The 21823-nt window shown below is 35.8% G+C and overlaps 1 protein-coding gene across 3 annotated transcripts in view; it reads right to left on the bottom strand.

The window, feature by feature from the left end:
* SMG1 (SMG1 nonsense mediated mRNA decay associated PI3K related kinase) overlaps nucleotides 1–21823 on the bottom strand; it is a 66615-nt gene that overhangs the window by 9950 nt on the left and 34842 nt on the right. For all 3 annotated transcript variants that reach the window (XM_084536736.1, XM_084536735.1, XM_084536737.1), the window contains 29 exons: nucleotides 21363–21517; nucleotides 20167–20312; nucleotides 19347–19548; nucleotides 18462–18571; nucleotides 17972–18119; nucleotides 17440–17599; nucleotides 16623–16743; nucleotides 15761–16009; nucleotides 15183–15467; nucleotides 14062–14206; nucleotides 13655–13793; nucleotides 13143–13373; nucleotides 12868–13045; nucleotides 11905–12066; nucleotides 11392–11609; nucleotides 11038–11192; nucleotides 9832–10054; nucleotides 8766–9012; nucleotides 7931–8160; nucleotides 7105–7353; nucleotides 6554–6692; nucleotides 6356–6465; nucleotides 5118–5336; nucleotides 4505–4695; nucleotides 3710–3882; nucleotides 3034–3313; nucleotides 2069–2341; nucleotides 1715–1949; nucleotides 950–1176 (listed from right to left, as the gene is read on the bottom strand). In XM_084536736.1, coding sequence (XP_084392862.1) covers nucleotides 950–1176; nucleotides 1715–1949; nucleotides 2069–2341; nucleotides 3034–3313; nucleotides 3710–3882; nucleotides 4505–4695; nucleotides 5118–5336; nucleotides 6356–6465; nucleotides 6554–6692; nucleotides 7105–7353; nucleotides 7931–8160; nucleotides 8766–9012; nucleotides 9832–10054; nucleotides 11038–11192; nucleotides 11392–11609; nucleotides 11905–12066; nucleotides 12868–13045; nucleotides 13143–13373; nucleotides 13655–13793; nucleotides 14062–14206; nucleotides 15183–15467; nucleotides 15761–16009; nucleotides 16623–16743; nucleotides 17440–17599; nucleotides 17972–18119; nucleotides 18462–18571; nucleotides 19347–19548; nucleotides 20167–20312; nucleotides 21363–21517 — 5600 coding nt within the window. The remainder of the gene's footprint in view (nucleotides 1–949; nucleotides 1177–1714; nucleotides 1950–2068; nucleotides 2342–3033; nucleotides 3314–3709; nucleotides 3883–4504; nucleotides 4696–5117; nucleotides 5337–6355; nucleotides 6466–6553; nucleotides 6693–7104; nucleotides 7354–7930; nucleotides 8161–8765; nucleotides 9013–9831; nucleotides 10055–11037; nucleotides 11193–11391; nucleotides 11610–11904; nucleotides 12067–12867; nucleotides 13046–13142; nucleotides 13374–13654; nucleotides 13794–14061; nucleotides 14207–15182; nucleotides 15468–15760; nucleotides 16010–16622; nucleotides 16744–17439; nucleotides 17600–17971; nucleotides 18120–18461; nucleotides 18572–19346; nucleotides 19549–20166; nucleotides 20313–21362; nucleotides 21518–21823) is intronic.

Here is a 21823-nt window from a genome sequence, read left to right as displayed (position 1 = left end):
AAAAAAAATTAGGAATATTAAATAATGCAAATATTACCTTTCCTTCCTTAAAAACAAGTACTGACTTTGACAATGTACACATATATAATAGACTGAATGACATATGGGCTAAAAGGGTGGAGGATGAGATCTTAGGTTATGGCTGAGATGGTTTAACAGCTTACCACTCCTGAGAGGATGGTCTTATCCTCTCCCTCCCTTATATCACTTCTGACCCTCACCTACCAAGATGAGCAGGCTTGCCAACAGGTTAAGCAGGAAGAATATTAACTTAGAGGGAAAATAATAAATTGTTTTCAATTGGTATAGCAAACTTCATTATACCGCTTATGGAGCCACTGTAACTGTCTCAGAGGAAGCAGCAAGACCACTCTTTTAACTCGGCAGGAAGCTTTTGAATCAGCTCAGTTGACCAGCAAGCACTTTTCCCAGAAAGGTACTGTCCCACATTGTAAGATACATAGGCTTTTGTTTTGTTATTAAATTAAGTCACTGATTCATTATGCAAAAGCTGCTCTCCAAAGCTCCAGATGAGAGGAGAATGCCATAGCTGCATAGTGTCAGAGTTACAAGCTCTCCTTTTCACAGGTTTCTCCCACAAACTAAGGGACCAGTTTCTATTTTTAGCATCCCTCAAAGATTTCATGCAAAATCCTAACTACAAATTATGGAAAAAGTCAATTACCAAACAACTCAAAAGTCTATCTTAAGTAGATGTAAATGCTCCTCTTACCATAAACTCTGTTTAGCCATAAAATCTATGCATACATGTGTGTAGATAAATGTATGTACATGCACCCAGAGGAAATGTACACATTTTAGATGCTGCACTTTGCTTAAGGTATTTTTGGGCAAGAAAAGTCTGCACTTCAAACAATCAAATTCAGACAAACTAACATGATTCTACTGTCTTCATTCTCTCTCGTACTAAAAGTACGAAATTACTTACCTTGCAACATCAATGTAATGAGTATGTGTTTCTTCCTCTAAACCCATAGCTGCATTTCTTAAGTAGGCTTGAAGAGATTCAACCAGCGTTTGCAAAGGGACCCCATCAGTTGTTTGTTCAATAAGGTTATCTAATTCATGGAGCATACTTTCTAAAGTATACTCTCCTTTCATTAAGCACCTAAGCGCTTCAGGAAAAATAATCTGCCGGAAGTTTGAGTTCAATTCCTGTTGGAAATTCAGCAGGAAAACATAAGAAATTTCCACTCTTCAAAAAGTATCATATGCAACAGCTTTCTAAATTCAGTATTACACCTGCAGTAAATATCTACAATCTAACATGAGGCTGGTCAGTCAAGGGTCTTTTTTTTTCCCCCCCCATGAACAGTCAGGGATATTGTTCTCTCTAAATTTAAGTTTAGCAGCAGATTTTAACCACAACATATTAGAACCCAAACTAGCGCAAAGGTCTAACATTTGCACAATGCAGCAACAACTACTTCAACAGCAACAGCAGCAATACCTTACAGCAATCCTCAGCAGAGGATTAGTGGTGTGTAGACCAATCACACTTGGCAAATCAATTTTATAAAACGACATAGTTGCACCATAGAAAAGAAAACGTGAGCGAGTTAAGTTACTAACTGCACGATTTGATAAACTGTCTGGACTAAGCAAGGAAAAATAATAAAAAGCTTTCCAGAGCTTAGAAGGCCTAGAAGGTTGAAGATGAGGGAAGAAGATATTACAGAAAAATAAGTATCACCTGAAGTGAGATGTATACTCCATTAGCTAAATGAACAGCTTCTGATGCTTCAACTGGGTTAGGAATATCCAAGTCCTGGGGTACAAGATGACACTGCTTCAGCAGCTGCACAAGGCATGTGACATTCCCACTCATGCTGCAGAGCTCCTCCAAGAACCAGGCTCCGTCTCTTGAAGTTAAGTCAACCAGCTGCTCTCCAGCACTAGATGCTGCACCTTCCATCATTAGATTTCGCCTGGACAGATTATAACAGATGATCTGTCTGATACTGCATTCTCCACATAGCTATGAATATTCCTTTTACGGGGTCTCAAGCATGAATGCATACAGAAAAATTCAAAACGGGCAGCTCACCTTGTCAGCGTACAAAGAGCAGAGATGATAACACTTGCTAAGCTCAATGAGCCCTCCTCTCCATTTTCATGGAGGAAAACTTTTATGCAACGTTCAATTTCTTTCAGCTGCTCTTCACAGACAGGTACAGTAACTGCTTCCTGTTTCAAACGCTCCACCTGCCTGATAAGCCTGCTATTTATATCTGCTGCATAGCGCTGCAGAGTCATTTCTGTTGCAGTTATGAACTGGCACATACTTGGAGGTGGCTGAGGAGCGTACTGCATTTCATACCTGTAAAGCAAAAATACAATGACAAAATTTGCCCTTCTCAAGCTCTAGCATGTTGCATTCTGCTCTATGGGGAAGAAAAATACTCCACATCTGAGCAGTTACTATATCACCTCCTTCATATCAAATCTGAAATACCACAGCAGTTGACGGCTACCGAAGTGACACTGTCATAAATTCACTGTGCACCTTATTTCAAAACTATTTGCAAGGAGAGGCCAAACAGTAGTCATATGGACAAAGGAGGATCAGAAGGTAAGGAATAGGAAATAAACGTGTTTCTTGAACATAATCTAGATCTTGCAAGCTAACCAGTAATAATTCTGAACTGGCCTTGACTTCAGGAGGAAAAAAAAATGCTTGAAAGCTTGACATGAGAGGAAAATAAATTTTAGTTGATTTAAGTAATTTTTAAATACTGAAGTTCCTAAAAACCCCAAATACCACTACCCTAAGGCCTGTTTAATACAGGATAACGTCACTGGGTTTTTCTTTCTGTGGTAGACAGATTAAACTCCAGAACAGTATTTTTAATGCAGTTTTTTGTCTCTCCTCAGACTTCCAGAATTACAACTTAATCTTGTTCTGCTTTATAATTAGATTAATCCTTGCAAAAGCATTTAATTGAAAAATTGAAATCCTCAAGTAGCTTGACAATTAAGTTCTTCAAACAATCCGTTATTCTGCCAACTTACTTCCTAAAGATATCCTGACAACGCTCTATTGTCATGTTACAGATAAGTTCTTCCATCCAAGTTTTCCATTGTTCTATTCGGTGCTTCTGAAACACAGCTTTTGGATACTGAAGAGCCACTGTTGCATAGTTGTGCAATTGTTCAAGACAACCACGTAGAACAGATCTTCTCTGCTGCAGAAGAGCACCAACCTCCCCTTCTAATTGCTCACACTGACTGATTAGATGTGCCTGGCCTGCATTTTGCAGAAATGCTGTTGCTGGTACATAACTTGGAGGACCTGTAAAGACAGACATTTGAAAATTAGGTTTTACTTATCTTTGAAACATACAAGTTTTACAGCATACAAATACTAAGCATTAACATCATTAAAAAAATAACAGTCTTTTACCTGTGGTAAAGGAGGAATTAAGATTTCATATTGGTAATTTTGATCTCAACACAAGTGAGTAATCTCATGTACAGCTAGGGCAAGATGGACAAGTTGCTTCAGGCAGCTAAGAAGAGAAACCTTGAAGTGCTCTAAATCAGTCTTTGAAGCACCCCATTTTTTCATTTCATATACACAAGTCTTTGAGTATCCTCTAATTTAAAGGCCAAGTCTCCTGATATTAAAGTCCAGTTATTTTTCAAACCACTAAGACAAACAAAGAAAACCACCACCACCACTTTATACCTAGGTCCATTTGCGTGCTGATTTCTTGAAGCAGACTTGCAAGTTGTGTTGCCTCTAAGTTATTGAAAGCAGCTTGGTAATGTGTTATCCACTGCTCAAATTCATTCAACTTCACCTGAATTGCTTCCTGGACAGCTCTTTGTTGAGTCTGCAATTGTGTGTGCTCAGAATACCTGAATTAATGAAGCCAAAGAATCAAGTACTACAAGAAAATAGCACTTAGATATATTAAATACAAAACTATACTGAACAATACTGCACTAACTTGTTGACCAGAAAATTAATACATTCTCATCTATTACCTAAAAGTGTTGTTAATAATTGTGTTCCTACAAAACAACTACATATGCATGTACACTTCCATGCAATTTTGAAATCATTGATCAATTTCAACTAAACTTGAAGAATAAAGTTAAGAATTACAAACAAATGCAAGAACTTTTGTACTATATATCAATAATGCATTTATTGAAATATGCATCTATGCAGTAAATCCAATGGTAGCCAGCTTTCAACATATTCTGTCTTGCCTTGTGAGTCAAATGTGCAACATGGAATGGCAGAGGTTATCCTGATGGAATTATACATAAGGTCTAGGACGTAAGAATGTTCATCAGGAAAATGGATTTAATAGTTCTTCTGTAAAAGGAACAACTTGTTTACTGTAAGAATAGCTTTTATCCAGCTATTAATCTCTTTCAAACACATATTTTTAACACTTAGCTTACAAATACATACTAAACTAACAACTACATTACTATTAGATTTCCAACAGAAGCCCTAGCTCAAATGTACCTGTGCTGAAGTGTGTGAGAGGGATGATCCACTCCTTCTGCACCTTCAAGAAATTCTATCTCCTCCAGTAGTTTTCCTTGCAATTTTTCTACATCTGTCAACTGTTCTTGCAGGTTCAGATACTCTTCTAAACTACTGTCCAATTTTGGAAGCACAGCCAGCATTTCATCTCTGTTCTTAAACCAGTTAACCTATAAACAAGATACAGAACTTAGAGAACTGTACTTAATTCAAACAGTAAGAGAAAATGTATGACAGCACTTAACTTCAGTGATGTAGTTCATCTAGGACTACCTCCAGTGCCACAGGTCTAAAGCTTAAAGGAAATTATTTAGATGGCTCTCTCCAAGCATCTATTTTTTCTACCCCTAGCCTCAGGCCAAACATTAAAAAAACATGTTTTATAGTTAAGCACACAAAAGGGAAAACTAAACACTGTCAAGTTCCATACAAGCACCTCCCTAAAAAACAAATGCTGTTTAGCTCAATAAATTTTGTCAAATACTTCTAACAAATGACCACCTGTTTCCAGCACCCTCAAATACAAATAAACCAAGCGTGAGCACACAGGCTACTTCAGTTATGTAATCGAAAAGCATTTTAACGAACTCACCTTTATCTCAGCCACTCTTGAAGAGAAGAGACTACGTGTAATATCTCTTTCCATTTCTCTTTTGCTTTGTTTGTTTTCAGCCTGCTGGCCACCACCACCATAGACAGCTCCTGCAAATCCTGCTTCACCTCCTGCTGTCCAGTCCACCAGAGGATCATAAACAAAAGCTTCAAGCAACGTAAGCAAAGTCTCTCTCCCACGCCGCATGATATGAAGGACCTGTACCATGTATTTTAAACAGACTCATTTGATTTGGAGTTATCCTTGCAGAGGAGTGGAATTTTGCATTTCAAGTACCATGTTTGAATAGCTACAGATATCCATCAATTATTCCTAAACACCTCAAACACAGAAAGAGCACCACAGTACATACAAACACAACTAGCCTGTACTAACATCACTAACACTAAAGTTTGCATTCTAGCCTCCCACACAAACTCTAGCAACAGCCACTTGAAGAAAACTCTTTTGTTCAGAGCTTTAAAAAAAAAAAAAAAAAAAAGAACAACCTTCTGTCACATTTATAAAAGAGTCCTGAAAAACTTCAAGACATTTAATCTTTATTCGTTTGGTGTCAAACAGTAAGAAGATAACCATGCTCATGTCACATCCCTTTTGTCCTCCCCCCACTACCTTTTTTTAAAAGTACATCTATAAGGCTAAGCCACAAAACAGAAAACTGTCACAGCCACAACTCTTATGAAAAGCCACCTTATCTACTTAGCATGGATGAGAAAATAAGGAAGATAATAGCAAGACTGAAAACACCTTTAGGGAAAAAAAGCAAGCCCTGGAATGCATTTGCTAAGACTTTATATTAGAGCTCAAAAAAATATTCCCTTTATGTGGCATGAATCAGTATCTTCTTAAATTCCATTCCGTCTGAATTATTTTAGTAAACCTGAATATCATCAGAAATTTACCAATAATTTTAGCTACTTAGTAGTAGTAATTCACTGAATTTACATAAAAGAATATAGAGCGAACAGTCTAGTTTTGGGCCATTACGTTTTCTTCCAAGTTCATCTTAATCAAACTACTTATATTTGATGAAAGTGCATATTTAGCCAAGTATATATTCCAGAAGGGTAAATCAACCTGGTTATCAAGGCTTCTATTAAGCATTCTGCTGTTGATACATAAAGGTATCTAAGACAATATTTGATAGCCCTCTTTTTTTTTTTTTTTTTTTTTTTTTTTTTTTTTTTTTTTTTTTTTTTTCAAATTTTTGAGCTTACCTGTTCACAAGAAAGCCTGAAAACCCCTTCTACTCCTGTCACTCCAAGTGCTGTTTCAATATTGTGTGTCATCCGGAATGGAACCTTCTCTGGTACCCTAAGGCTTTTCCCTTTAAGATAAAATTTTAAGTTGTTTCTTTTAATTACCAGGAAAGGAAACCTTTTATTAGAATAACATAAGGCATTTTTTTAAATTACCTTTTTCAAAGCAAACATTATAATCTATGTGGACAACTTCTCCTGTAGTCATATCTATAAGAACATTATCCAGATGTCTGTCTCCAAGACCAATGATGTAGCCAACCATGGACATAACTGCAGTGGATCTTGCATACGACTTTAAAGAGAGTTTCAGGAAAAAATTATTTGTGGGAATCCTCTGCCAACACACTGGACTGACTACCATCTTAAAACATTATTTTAAGTGTAAGACAAATCAAAACCAACTTTTTCCAAGCTGTTTTCTATTTGATATCTTACAAGAGTTTTCATTTCTTAGGCTGATAAACCTAGTTTAATACTGCAGAGCTATCAGGTATACACCCACTTTTTATTCCAGATGGTACAACTACAACACTTCCTACCAACATTTCATGTTACTTGAAACTTGTGACAGTTTCTTGTGTTCCTTGTGACAGTTCACCTAACTCAGAAGCATGAATTGATTGAACACATCCCAGGCCTTTGTTGCCCCTCATCCCATTCAAAGCACAACCTTTAAAAGGCAACAGATAGTTGTTGTAACTTACCTGCGTAACTCTCCACCATTCATCCGGTGTAGTACATGATGACCAGAGCTCTTTAGCTAAGAGATTTGGGGGAGTTGCTTCCATCAGTTCTTCTAGAACGGCCCTCATAACATTCAAGGGCCAGTCCCGACGTGACACATCAAGACTAAGCCCAACAGCCTTTAAAGCAGGTCCGATTTTACTGTAGTAAAGTTCACTGGGCCTAGGCACTATTCCAGGATTCTGAGGAGTCTGATAAGAATCCTGAGCCTAAAGGAGATTAAAAAAATGTTAGTTTACATATCACAGCTCACATTAGCACAGAGAAGTTTCCAGCATTCCACGTGAGAATAACATGAAATAAACTCTAACAACAATGACTTCTATGGCTCAGAGAATTATTTTCAAGTTCAATAGTTAAAAAAAAAAAAAAAAATCAAGATACTGAAAACACTACATTTTGGCCTAACTTTACTCTTGCCAAGGTCAATTTTGGAAACACCACCATAAAAACTACACTGAAAATGGAAAAGGAGTGGAGAATGAGATATGAAATTAAAACAGTTTAAACCAATTTTAACTATTTGTTTGAAAACAGTTCTCCTTGAATTATCATGACAGAAAAGTATATATTAGATACTGTAATACATACTGTAATACAAGATATATACGCAATTTCTTTGACATCTGGTAAAATCCCAAGAGATATAAATACACAGAACCATTCTGCTTAATTGTGAACAAACCCCACATCTTTTAAAACTGTGCTGTTTAGAATTGCAGAAGCAAATGAGAATAAATGCTGCCCTTCTGATTTGTCCTGGATGTCAGAGAATACTGCCATTACCTTTTGTGCTTGTAAAGCAGCTTCCCGCTGTTGCCACCGCTTGTAAAGACCAAACAAAGGTGTAGCTCCATCCACCCACTGGATCAAGCCAGATCTTGTTCCCAGAGGTGTCACAGAGTAGTGCCTTGCATGGAACCTCGGTGTCTCTTGACGGTTAATGGTAGCAAACATTGTGTTCACAATTGATAAGAATTGCATGATTCTTTCATCTAGATGCAAGTCTTCCAGACCTGTGTTAATTTAATTTAAAAGTTAGTTTCTAGGCAAGAAGAATACCTTTCCTGAAGCTCAAAACTTAGTATTTTTTGAAATCCTATTTCATTTCAGACTCTGAAAAGCTTTATAAATTAGGCAGATTAAGGGTGAGTTGTTCAGCCTAAACCAAAATGTTGACATAGCATTTACATACTAGAATTGGTTTATCACAGCTGTCTGTGAACAGTACACACAATAACTAACACAGTGAATAGGTCTTTCCCTCATGGGAAAGGCAAGAAGTCTCAAGAATTCTCTTCTGGGTGCTACCTTAAGCTTCTGGAAAAGTGTGCCCAGATACTTTAATCAGTGTGCAGGCAAAACACACTGATGCTACCCTTGAAAAAAAGATCTGAAACAACCCTGACTTTCAACTTTGGAAGGCAAAAATCTTTAAATATGTATATATTTAAATATATAAATATATATGAGGTAGAACAAAGGGAAGAGTGAGCAGATGGACCAAACGTTTATTCTGTATTATGCAGGTAGATGCAACCACGCATCTTTCCAACTCCAATATGGTCTGTGTCGTTTGTAAAAAGAAACAGTAACTTGTATGAGAAAAACAATTTCTTACCTTTGAACAGATAAGGATAGTTCTTCCCATCTGAACCAAGGAAAAGCAGCTTCTTAGGTTTGGTTTTGGTAGGCAGAATTGTGATGGTGTTGCCCACACTATGAATTGTGACTGTGTCTCTGGTTGATACTTCTCCAGGGAGTGCTATTTCAGTGTTCATCATGGCAGCCAACCAAGGACTGATTTCTTCAAGCCGTAAAATATAACTAGCTCGTTTCTGTGCTCTTTGCTGCAAACTTAGCATAACCTATTACAAAGAAAGTTTTTGATTTAGGTTGAGGTTAACCTTAACAGCTAATATTAAAATGAAAAAAAAAGACATCTTATTTTCTCTTCCAGAAAGCATGGAGATCTTCTGAAATTGCTTTTCAACCTTGGCACCCTATTAATCCATTTATAGCTTAGGATGAAGGTGACAAAATCTAAGCATCCTTTAAGCAGCAAGTGATAAGCACCAAAGTCACAGTAAACCAAACTCCTCAAGAAGTTTGCTCCTGAATTTCAGTTGTGGACAAAGACAGCAACCTTCAGCAACATCCTGTTTATGTATCTGCACGCCTGCTTGTTCTGCAAAGCAGAAGGAACTACAAAAGAAGTCTGTTTGCAAACAAGTTTTATCAGGCTTTTTTTTAAAAAACATCGGGTTGGCTATGGATATCCATGTGGACAACACAAATACATATTTGTGGTAGTTTGTTAGGGAACTGAAGAGAAAGAAGATAATGTAATTGACCAAAAAACCTGAAGCCCACTGCCCTTTTTTACTGACAGGATCCCATACATCAGAAGATGGAGAATTTTAAAAAGTAAAATAATTACACTGGCTAGAGAAATGCAATAAGGCAGACAGTCGAGGCATCAGTACCATTCATTATAGAGTTAGAAGTCACTGTGCTTCAGCGTGAAGCATACCTATGGTGATTGCAGAGGAGACAAAATTTCAGGCAGCAGTTTTGAAATGCCAAGACAACAGCAATACAATACTACGGAGAGATACAAGAAGCACATGCTGCAGTAATAGTGTGGAGAATCTCTACATTATACTCTTAGTCTGCGTATATAATACCTCTTTAAATGGGAGCCAGCTGCTTCCAGGTTTAGCAGGATTCAAAGGATTCTTAAGTTTCTCTAGTGCATTTTCAATTGCTTCTCCGTAGTTATCCTGAAACCATTTCTCATGAGGAGTTTCCGCAGGAGCTGCAGTGATGCTCCGTACATGTTCCAAAGCAAATACAATAGGCTTCATTAGAGCTGTATGCTTTTCACGCATGATTGCTATCTTCTCCTCTCTATTAAAAAATAAAAATCCTTTTAGCTCCATTAAAACAAGTTACTTCAAAAGCAAAGCATTAAAATAGAGTGTAAATGAGACAGAATCACAGAATCATCTAGGTTGGAAGAGACCTCCAAGATCACCGAGTCACAAAAATTATCCCTCTACAATGAGGTCTTTAAGAATGACCATCTTAAAATGGAAAGCAGTATTTATTTCCACATGAAATGACTGTTACATGGAATCATAGTTTGTTTTTCAAACTGAAATTTTTGAGTTTTTTTTTTTTTTAAAACCACTGGAGACCTAAAGGAGAAGCCCAGGGAGTTTAAAGCATCCTAAGGAACTAATTATCATTATTAAAAAAGCTTTTAACTACGAATTCCTGAAGATGTACCCCACCCTAAAGAAGGGGAAGAGGATGACTGATTGCCCTGTTCTCCTATCCCATTTCAGACTTCACTGTAGAATTCAAGAGGTGTTTTTAAGCTTAGCCAAGTGTCCAGTGAATGGCTTTCTTCTTCCATTAATCCATTCACAGGAGAACCCAGATAAAGACCTGCTCAACACTGAAAATCAAAAGCAAATTATGATGTTCTGTGTACTCCAACGATGTGCATTTACTGTAAACTCCAAACAGGTCTCACCCATCAACATGTTTGTCCTCATCTCAGCTGAGTCATAAGAAAAACTGTGGAAATGGGGAACTATAGGATCACAAACCACAACTCAATACGCATTGGGTTCTAACACATTATTACTAATGAAATCCCAGCACAGGCTCACAGACAGACTCTGTTGTTGCTTCTTGTTTCATTGGAGTACTGGATGTATGCAGCTTCAAAATGCTTTTGAATAAGGTCAGTAGCTTACAAAGCAGCAGCTAGGACAGTAAAATTTAGGAGCAACACTTGATCATTTTTTTGATAATATCCTTCACTATCAACAATTTTAGTTACTATTTTTATTTGAATTATGCAAAAAAAAAAAAAGACCTACTTCCTTAGAGTGTTGTTGTTTTGGACCCTCTTGACTTCATCTTCCAGTTGTTGAATCCTTCTGAGGACATACATGTGCTGCTGCAGTAAAACTCCCAACCAAAGTTCATCCCACAAAACTGTAACTCTGCGCAGCTCAGCCACGAGCATCTGAACCTGTATAAAATAAAAATCCAATTACTTTTAAGAAGTATTAGTATGACTAATCATTGTATATGAACAACTTGAGAAAGATGACAGCCAAAAAGCACCTAAGATGCATCAAGTGCTTTCAGCAGCCCTACACAAGTAACACAAAGTACGTATTTTGTGGTTCGAAGTAAGAGCACAAGTAACATACATTTGGTTTATTTACCTGCAATACCATTGTTGGATTTGCAGCAGAGAGTTTCTCAACAATTTTGCTGTAACAGTCTTGCATCATTGCTTGATCTTCATTTAATCCAACCTTTGTGTCATCCTTACTGCTTTCTTGGGAAGCTGGGGGGCTCCCTCCATCACATTCACCACCCAACAGTTCTTCTCCTTGAATATTACCTAGCAAAGTAGGAATGGCAGAAGGAAGCTTGTTCCCTACATTTGGAAAAAAATGGAAATAAAGGATGTTAAAATATTACCTACGTCAGGTGATACTTCATTTAATATCAGAATCCCATGTTATATCATGTACTTGGCCAATAATTAACAATAAAATTGAGAACTTATTTGCCAAACTGGTAAATCAAAATAAAAGGCTTCAGAAAGGTTACAAAATACCAAAGTTCTTAAGATAGAAAGTATCAAAGTCACTGAAAAAAAATAATATCACTTTATCCAGTATATTCAACATGGCTAAAATATTTTTGAACTTTTGATTTTTCCTCCTTACCTGAGGCCTGGGATTCACTGCTAAGTGAAATAGTTCCCACTATTGCAGGATACAGGATGAGATGCGGAGAATCTTGAGCCACTCGACAGAGTAGGTTGCAAATACTTTGACGAACGTAAACTTCTGGGTGATTGAGGCGGGAGAAGAGCTGAGGAATAATACCTTTATAAACAAGAAAAAACACACTGAATCATTTCTGAACACTGCAAATGATACATTTTTTAATTTTTGTTTTTTAAAAGCCTCTCATGCATTAAGAGAATGTAAGTGTCTAGTTTCCCAAAAGCTTCTCTTGGCTTTAAATAATGGTCTTTCACAATGTAGGCAATTACTTGCTTTCTCCTTCAACTCAAACAAGCATGACATCAGGTGAAATTTATAAATCCTTTAGTCAAACACTAGAAATTCAATTTCACACATTACATGTTTTATGATTTTTCAAAAAATAAGGGAGTCACACTAGTAGTTCCTGAAGTTAACGTAACCGGATGTTTCAAATGAATGCCTGATTTTGCAATAGTAGACCTCCTCCTCTGTTGCCTTCTAAACTTTGACTCAATAATGTTCTGTGGGAAAGTTCCTGATCAATCTGAAACAGTAGTGCAGTGACAGACAACTACTGAGACATCTGGCTTTAGCCACATATGTTTCTCTGAACTGTAGTTGGGGAAAAAAAAACACATTATTTTGAGTGGTAAAATAATGTAATACTTCACAAACTACATTTTCTTTCTCCTTTCAATGTCTCAAGACAGGTGGAGAATCAGTGCTGTTTATGTATTCTACAATCAGAATGCATGCCAGAAACTGGAAGAACACCATGAATAAAGTTATTTACTAGACAAATGCTTTCACTCCATGAAGTTTAAATCAAAGTTTTATGAAAGTGCAATGAATAACTTCCTGCTTATATTTAGTGAAGGCATGAAAAAGTAATTTAACAGCTAAGTAACATATACCTACCTCTCCAAGGAGCAGTAGGTGTAGTTTCTAGCCCATGCTCTAGATACTGTCTAAGTTCCCCAGCATGTTTTACAAGCAGCCGCAATAGTCTTAAGGTTGCCATCACAATAACATCATCAGTGCTTTGTTCAGAAGTATTTCTTAGATGCAGCCTAGGATCATCTTCATCAAGTGGAACCTTGAATGAAAGAAATACTTCTGTAAGCTAAGTATATAGTCATATAATCATTTAGAGATGTTTGCAACTGAACTTCGCTAATCAGCACGACACTAACCTGACCAGCATTGAGTTTGAGGAAAGTAAAATATGCACTGCAGGAGAGTTTATAGAGACTGAAGATTCTGTCTACAACTTTCCTCCACACTTTAATTAACCCTTCTGTTGCATTTTCATCAAGATCTGAAAGCCAGGGACAACTTGTTAACAACAGACGCCATATAACATCCACCATATCATCTTCTTCATTGTCTTCATTTTCAGTGATTTGTAGAGTCATATCTTCATCCTAAATGCAAATAAAAAGAGAACAGATTTTTGACTAAGTCTCCCAACCTTTTATATAAGCACATATTAGTTGCAAATCCATTTTTTTGTTTGGGCAACGCACCCAATTGCATTACATCACTGTCCTACCACAGTCCTTAGAACAGATGAGTTGCCACTTAGTTAACAGCTGGTTTCTTAGAAAACTTGTGCATTTATCTGAATTTTAATACGAATGACAGCTAGAGGTAAAATAAGTTTCACAGCAAAGTTGAACGTTTAAGCAACCAAATTTACACTCACTTGAATCCCAGCTGGACGACACACTGCCTGACCGAGAATCCCATATATTTTCTCTCTATCTTCCTCCGTAATGTTGTCTGGAAGCAAGCTCTGAACCTCAGATTTTTCCCGGGGCAGCAGACGAACACCTTCTCCCTGACTGTAACATGTAACAAGTTATTGATTCCCAGTATATTCATATTTGCAGAGCCCATGAACATTGTATGTAAAGAACTTCTTTAAGGATAAATCCTCATCCTAGAGCTCAGAAATAAATTTTTTAGAAAGGGCATGAGAAAATTACTAGTTCCCTGCTCACGTGTGTCTTCTGACTGCAGAGAACTGTAATAATAAATACAATGCTAGGTTTTATCTTAAAAAAGGAGAATCAATTATGCTGTATACATTTAATGTTAGAATGAATTTACCTGGCATTATCAACTACTTTACGGCCCCATCTATAAGCCCAGCTAGCTAGGGCTGCCCAAGACTTGGCCACTTCAGGTGCCTGTACTGAAGACAAGTGATACAGCTGTCCCAAGATAAAGTCAGGTTCTCCAACTCCAATATTTACTGTAACAAAACAAACAGAACGACATATTTTATGATGTAAAACATACTTCTAGTTTCCTCAACTTACAAAACAATAGCGAAGTATTATAAGTACATAGTTCTTTTTGGTCACGCCAGTTCCCAAAGAGTCAAAATTTCCAAAAAAAATTATTTTTCAGTTCTGACATTGGCTACAAAACACCAGTTTTCCATTTGCTAACAACCACTGCCTGTGCTCTACAGCTGTTTTCTCTTTCACAGAAAACAATAGATTCGTGACATCTAAGTGCAGAAAGCAGACTTCCATGAAGTACCTAAGGCAGCGTGTATGTTTACTTGCATATTTAATTTTCTTCTTCATCAAATCAAAAAGCACCAACTACTTGATATCTAATAACAGTTCTACAAATTCTGACCCTGGAAAAGAGGTACTGAATTATAGGTTAAATCCACTTTTAAACAAAGAAAGAATTATCTTGACATTTGAAAAGTCTGGCAAAAATTGGGAATTAGAGTGCACTTGATGCAACAAGAAAAACCTTCAGATTAAGCATAGATTAAAGATCACAAGAAAACCTAAGGTAAATACTTCTCACATTTATCAGAGTTTTCAAAATGTGTTTCAATGCTTAACCTAAAAGATCTCCTCTCATTCAAACTTTAACAAATGTAGAATCTGAAAGGAGCCAATCATAAAAATATTTTATATCCTTCTTCTATAAACAAATTCCAGTTTCTCGTTCAGGCACAGAATGACAAAAATACCAGAAGATATCATCTCATATTTTCTTCTTGTTACAAGTAAGTATTGTTTATTTTTATTTTTTAAGTTGTGGATACTTGCCTATAGACAGAGGCACACTGTTCGTATGCACATTAGTAAAATAAGTACATAAGTGATGGATTGCTCATGCTATCAATATAACTGGTGCTATCCCTTACTGGAACCATCAGTAACTATTTATCAAAAACCAAGGAAGCAGGAGAACACTTCTACCTGTAGATTCACTTTCAATCCTGGGATATTCTTCTTCTAGTGTATTAACAGCTGGGAGATCAATCAAAGTATATATGTTTTTAGACAAGGTAGACAGACCAGTGTGATTCTGCTGCTGTCGAGCTCGATATACTTGTTTCAACTGTCCTGAGATTTCTTTCCATTCAGCTTGAATCCATTTAGCCAGTGTAAGAATAGATTTAGCAACGGCATATTCAGCCTTGGCAGATTTGCAAAATGATATGGCACAAGAACTCAGCATTTCCATGGCATGTGTTGACTGACCTGCACATCATGAAAAGTGTATTTTCAGTAGTGTTTAACTTAATTCCAAACAAGTCTGAAATTCAGCATATTTGGATACAGCTTGTAACAACATAGTTTACAGTGAAAGTCTCTTTTAAAGTCAAAAATAGAAAGTAAGAAAGGATTGTTTGAAGACACTTTGAGACAACAGTTATAGGATGAAAGCAATTCCTAATGATACTGTCCTATTATGATTTACTCAAGGTCAGGGAAATTAGCCTGGTTATGAGGACAAGAAGATCAAGGATCTACAACAATTAGCAAAAACTCACCTGCTGTGTATAACAATTTTGTTTTCTCAATATCAAGTTCAGGACCCCATTTTTCATCTATCTGACCTGGTGCAGACAATTTTTTAAAGTGCTGGACTAAGTCTTGTGCAGTGGTGGTTTTTCCTAGCTGAACTTCACTGCATTGAGCAAGCAATCTTGTAGCTAGGGCAATATTTCCTCGCTTCCGTGCAAATTTTGCTGCTGTTAAGCCCAGCTCCATTAGATGACTCTTAATTGGGACTGTTGGTTCTGAAGAAGAAAGCAAGACATTCTAAACAAAGTTATTAAACAAACAATAGTTGTACCTGCAGCATAGTTTGTCCAATATGGCCAGCAGTTAAAAAAACTTGCTCAACCCTTATTTCCTAAAAATTCTTTAAGAAATTTCAACTATTTCATTTTTATCTAGAATATTTATCTCCTCTGAAACAAATAAAAACATATCCACAGACTGTCTGCTGGACAGAACTTTTGACTACAAGCAGTCTTTTCAATTAAGAAATATATCTGATCAACATTTTACTTCCATTACCTTTTAACAAACTGCACTTTTAAATCACTTTCACAACCATTTTAAAAATCTCATTGATAATATTGAGGCATTCAAAAGTGAAGCAATTAAAGCATGAAGAGATGAGCAAGCAAAGCTTGATTAGAAGAACAAATGCAGAACTTTTTTTAAGACAGTGTCTGCATTACAGTAGTAATTGAAATCCCTGGATATAATGCAAGACACTTACAAACCTTGAATTTAAAAAGGAATCTAAATAATACAAAAGGATGCAGATGCAGCTTTTAACAGAAGTTTTAAGTTCAAATTCTGCATTTACCTTTTGTAACACTAAAATAAGAGCTTAAATACCTTTAAGTTTTTCCATCAATTGATTCTGGTACACCGTGTACCTCAGTGCATGCATCCATGGTCTTACGTCATGCTGTTTGCACGACCTCAAAGCGTCATTGAAGAGAGGTATAAGACAGTCCTGAAAGAAGCATAAAGGTTGTATAGTTGTCACAAGAAACATTTATTATGATGCATTTTCATTTGTTAAAACCAAAGGCCATTTTAGTTCAAAGTAAACTTTATCATCTCTATCTGTAGCCAAATTGTATCATTAACAAGTAAAAAAAAATGAAGTAACTTTTTAATATTTGAAGGTTACTTTTGTTTTTAAAGCTTTGTTAGCTGTTTTTTAAAGAGGTTGATGTATTTATTCTAAATACAACGTAACATTCTTACCACATAGCTGTGATTTACTGTAAATGCAACTGAAAGAAATGACATAGCTATAGAAATAAGTCCAACTCAAGTTGAAATTAAAAAAAAGTCCAAGGATTTCAGAAAACTAAATGAGACCTTTTTACAGTGTGATTGACAAGGGTCAAAGGAACGGGTCCCAAGTTAGGCTAGGGAGGTTTAGATTGGATATTAGGAAGAACTTCATGGAGACAGTAGTCAAGCATCAGAACAGGTGCCCATGGAAGTGGAAGAGTCCCCATCCCTGGAGACATTTAAGAGACATGGCACAAAGGGACGTGGTTTAATGCTGGGACTTGTTGATCTTGAAGGTCTTTTCCAACCTCAACAACTGATTCTACATTCCGTACTCAAAACTTCACTACATGACTATTCAATAAAAAATATTACTCAAATTTAGGTTTTAAACACATAGGCGTACCTCTGATGTCAGCCTGTTGGATACAGTGTTTTCTAAAGCAGAAGAACAGTACAACTGAAGAGTGCTCAACACCGGTAAAGACTGAGACACAGTGAGTGTGGAAAGTCTTAAAGGTCCAATAGCTATTCGTGATGTTTGCTTTAAGTACTTTATAACATTTCTGAAATAAAAGTTATTAGAGCAGTTACTTTCATTAAACTATTTAAGAGAAAATGATTATACCAAAAATACTGAACACAAAAGCAAATTCAACATCTTAATTTGCATGATGATGAAATCTTGCAAAATCATGCACAAGTTACAATATGATACTACTGTTTAACCGACAAGAAGCAGAACTCAAAGAGCTAACAATCTCCAAGTTAAAGATCAATTTATGTCCCTCAGCCTAAGCTAGAAACAAACAATACCATAGATGCTGAAGTACAAAACAGTGTATGTTTTTCCACAGTTATGTTTAACAAACCAGAACAGCTTTTTACAGTAAAGATACTGTAAAGATACATTCATAGCACAGCACATTTTAACCTACTCAGATATTGACTGCCACTTTTGCTCCTGTTCTATGTGGTTTACAGCTGTTGCCAGACACACTGAACTTCTCAAAAGTTGTACTTCGACTGCTTTTTGAAGTTCTCTTGGGTCAGGACTTAGCATATTAGGAAGGAGCTTCTTCATGTCTACAAAGAGATTAAAAAATTGGAAACAACCAGAACTGCCAAATGTTGCAGTTTAAAAATGCATTTTTGAAAGCAGGGAACTTTGGAAATAAACCATTTTTGTGTGTTCACATTCATATTCATTGACGACATGTTACTTAAAGCACATTAACTCCAGAAAACACAGATAAAAAACACAACCTTGTGACAACATTTAGAATTACCATGGCCAATCATTCTGAAGCTTGATTCATAAAGATTACAAGTCAGTCCACTGAACAGAGCAAACTGCATTCAAAAGTTTCAATTTGTCATTTATACATACACACATGAAAAAAATATTTCTTATTTGAAGTAATATACCTATTTTTTCTTTGGATCCTCCTGCAAGTAGGTTGATATTTTCTCCTGGCAATAATTCTAGTTGTTCAGTGCATTCAGCAAGTTCTCCAGACTCAAAGCTGCTCAAAGATCTGCAATTCAATGTTTATATGTTTATTTTCACAGTCTTTTTCATTCCAGAATCTTAATAACTTATATTCAAATTAGCAAAAAATAAAGATTCAAATGAAAACCCTGAAGTTTTAACAGAGCACAAGTGACCAATTCTAAGCAAAAAGCCTGGTTTTGCAAAACGAAAGGCAATAATACTGCACCAAATGGTTAGATTTTCTCTCTTAATGGAAGAAAATCCTCTCCAGCTAGGCAGCTTTTTGTGTTATCACACTATATATACTACTCTTCAGGAAAGAAAGGAAAGTCTAACCATGCAAGACTTTTAAAGGCAATAACTTTTTCTTCTTTACACATAGAAAAGTTTTTGGATAGAATGTCATGATTTTAACTCTTGAGTTTACATTAAGCTGAATTTGCAGAAATATTGCAATATTGTACATATTTTACAATAAATTGTAAGTATTATCTTTCAAAAACTGTACCGTGACGTGTATTTTTAAAAGTTAAGTTGTTTGAATGGATTCATTTTCTGCCAGTAGAAGTAGATTACGTTTGCTAACTTTTACCTCCAGAGATGTTTTGCTTAAACAATAAAAAAAACTCAATAGTCAGAAAGCCACAGCAACTATTCGTAATATTAACAAGCCATACAGATAAGCATATTTTTCCCTCCTAAGGATATAATATTTTTGTATCATAACTCTACTTGAATGACATTGCTTCTAAAAGACACAAAAACTTAAGGATTTCAGTAATCTAAGATACAGTTGAATAACTTGATTACATTCTTACTTTATGTAGTTAAAATCTGCTTTCAGATTTATTGAGGTATTATTAGTGCTTTTCTTCATTTCATGGACCATATTTTGCCATTCCTGAACAGCAGACCAATCAGCAATGGAAATGTAACATTCACATGCTTTGTTACCCAAGTAATTTATAACTTCAGGTGAAGAGTCACTTGGCTTAGTCAGAACAGTTTTTCGACTTTCTCCTGTGGAAAAATATAAATATATATTTGAGAGTACGTATGCAATTTCCAAATCTTTTCTCAAGAAATATGTTTTTATTTAATGTTATGTAACGGTTAAATATAAGAGAAGCAAGATTTTTTTTGTGTTTGCTTTTTTAAACAGATTGAAAATTTTCAAAGGAGGTTTTGGAAAACTTTAGTCCATATCTCCAAAAGAGTTTCAAAACAGGAAAACAGAAGAACTAAATTAGGAACAAAGAATGTCTCTTCTTAAAGATGAAACAGAATACTGAAGCAAAGTCTCAGTTTGAGAAGCCCTTAATAAACATCACAATTACAAGATTACATCATAAACACTTAGGCTTAAGCTATGATGATCTAAATAATTTGGAATTAAGCTATAAAAATTAAAATATTTTACTTATTACTTTCAATTTCATTCAGCTAGATATCTTTATTGCAAAGCCTCATGTATAGATACTATTGGTTTCAATGGAATTAAGCAGTTAACTTCAACTGCAGACAGAAACAGCTCTTTAGATTTAAGAATTCAATGCTATAATTGCTATGTCTGTATTGACGAATGCTCTACTTCTACTTTTATACACATACTTTTCAAAAGAAACTAATAATACTCACCATTCAAGGAATGCTTTGGGCTGGCATTGTTGACACTATTTGAATTGGCCAACTTGAGAACAGTTTTGTCAAAGCCTGTTATGCAGCAATCCACTCCTGTCATGGCACACAGGTGCTCCTGGTATTCCACAGTTGCTTTTTCAAACCTTAAGTGATTTAATATTTTAGTTAGCATTTTACAGGATCGTTTTTCTTCTCTGGTAAACTGAGTATATTTTAAGCAGTTCTTTACCCAAAATAATGTGTCACCTTCAGCAAAAGAGAGGTTGATTAACAGAATACAAGTTGGTAAGTTGAATTTCCAGGTTTTAAAAGAGAGGATAAAGGCTTTTCCATTCAGATTTAATGCCAACTTCAAACGAAGCACAGGCTGAAGGAGATGCACACGTTAAATTTGAATATTACACCTTTTACCCAAATGTGAGTTAAATATTATTTAATAGATGATAGTAAAATTGGGTCTAGGACAACAATTCATCTTAAATTTGACATTTTTGAGCAACTCCTCATGTATTATTACAAACCTGCACATTATTTTAAGAAAATTTACAAAGATTTTAAGAAAGCTTACAAAGATAGGAAAAATACTTAAAAATACTAAAACCTCAGGTGTGTTTGTTAGCAGATAGCAGCTAAATAATTGTGTCCTTTTTTCATTTCACACAAGAGACAGTATACATTGCTTTAAAGAGATAACTTCACAATTTAGGCATACACTGTCTTGAACACTGACCCACCTATTTGAATCAGCAGCCAAAGATTCTACTTTAACAGATGTAGAAGCCACTTTTTCAAAACAGACCTAAAACTGTAAAGCATCTCCCTCTCAGCAAACTGTGTCAAATGATCAGATCTTGCCATGCACCAGAAAGTTCAACAAGCAATATATACATTAATATTTTGCAATGGAAGAAAAGGAAAATAGTATTGCTATTGTCATATAACTGAAACCAGGACATCTATGTACAAGAAACTAAGAAAAAAGAGATTATGGGAATTATCAGGACTTAAGTATAAAGGATGTTCACAAATTATCTAAAAAACAATGCCTTAGGTATCTTTGAAAAACACTGACTTTAACATGGAAACTGTATCAACAACATTGATTAATGCCACAACTTAAGATTCAGAAGTATGATTAAGCATAAGAAATAGTCCAAATTTGTAACATCCAATTATCTGGAAGAAAAACTTACCGCCCTTCTGCTTGTTGAGCTACAGAATTGATCCAGGCAAGACTCTTCCCAACTACAGCAGAAGACCAGACAGCTATACCCTGAATAGCTTCAGGACAGTGAAGCTCACATAATGCTTCTACCAGCATCATAATGGTCACTTCCAATTCATTTCCCTAAAACAAATACAAAAAAACTTCAACAAATCTTATATGGAATGAGAGTTATATGCGTAGTTAAATGCTTGGAAATGGCAGGGCAGTACTTCACTTCACTATAGAGGCATATAATGAAGTGCTCTGTGTATCCATCCATTGCACTGTTTTTGGAAAAGCACAGATACTCAGGGAAGAGTTTGTGCTATGAATTCCCAGCCTGAATGTCAGTAGTTAGCAAACACTGTCTGGTGGGTCTACTGCTATATAAAAACAAATACAAGAATTCACAAAGCAGCAGGAAGGTAATTAACAGCAAGCCTTGTT

This window comes from Aythya ferina (genome assembly GCF_964211825.1).
Source record: "Aythya ferina genome assembly, chromosome: 15".
NCBI classification, from domain to species: Eukaryota; Metazoa; Chordata; class Aves; order Anseriformes; family Anatidae; genus Aythya; species Aythya ferina.
The sequence above is the reverse complement of the archived record's forward strand: the minus strand, read 5'-3'. Positions and strand labels throughout refer to the sequence as shown.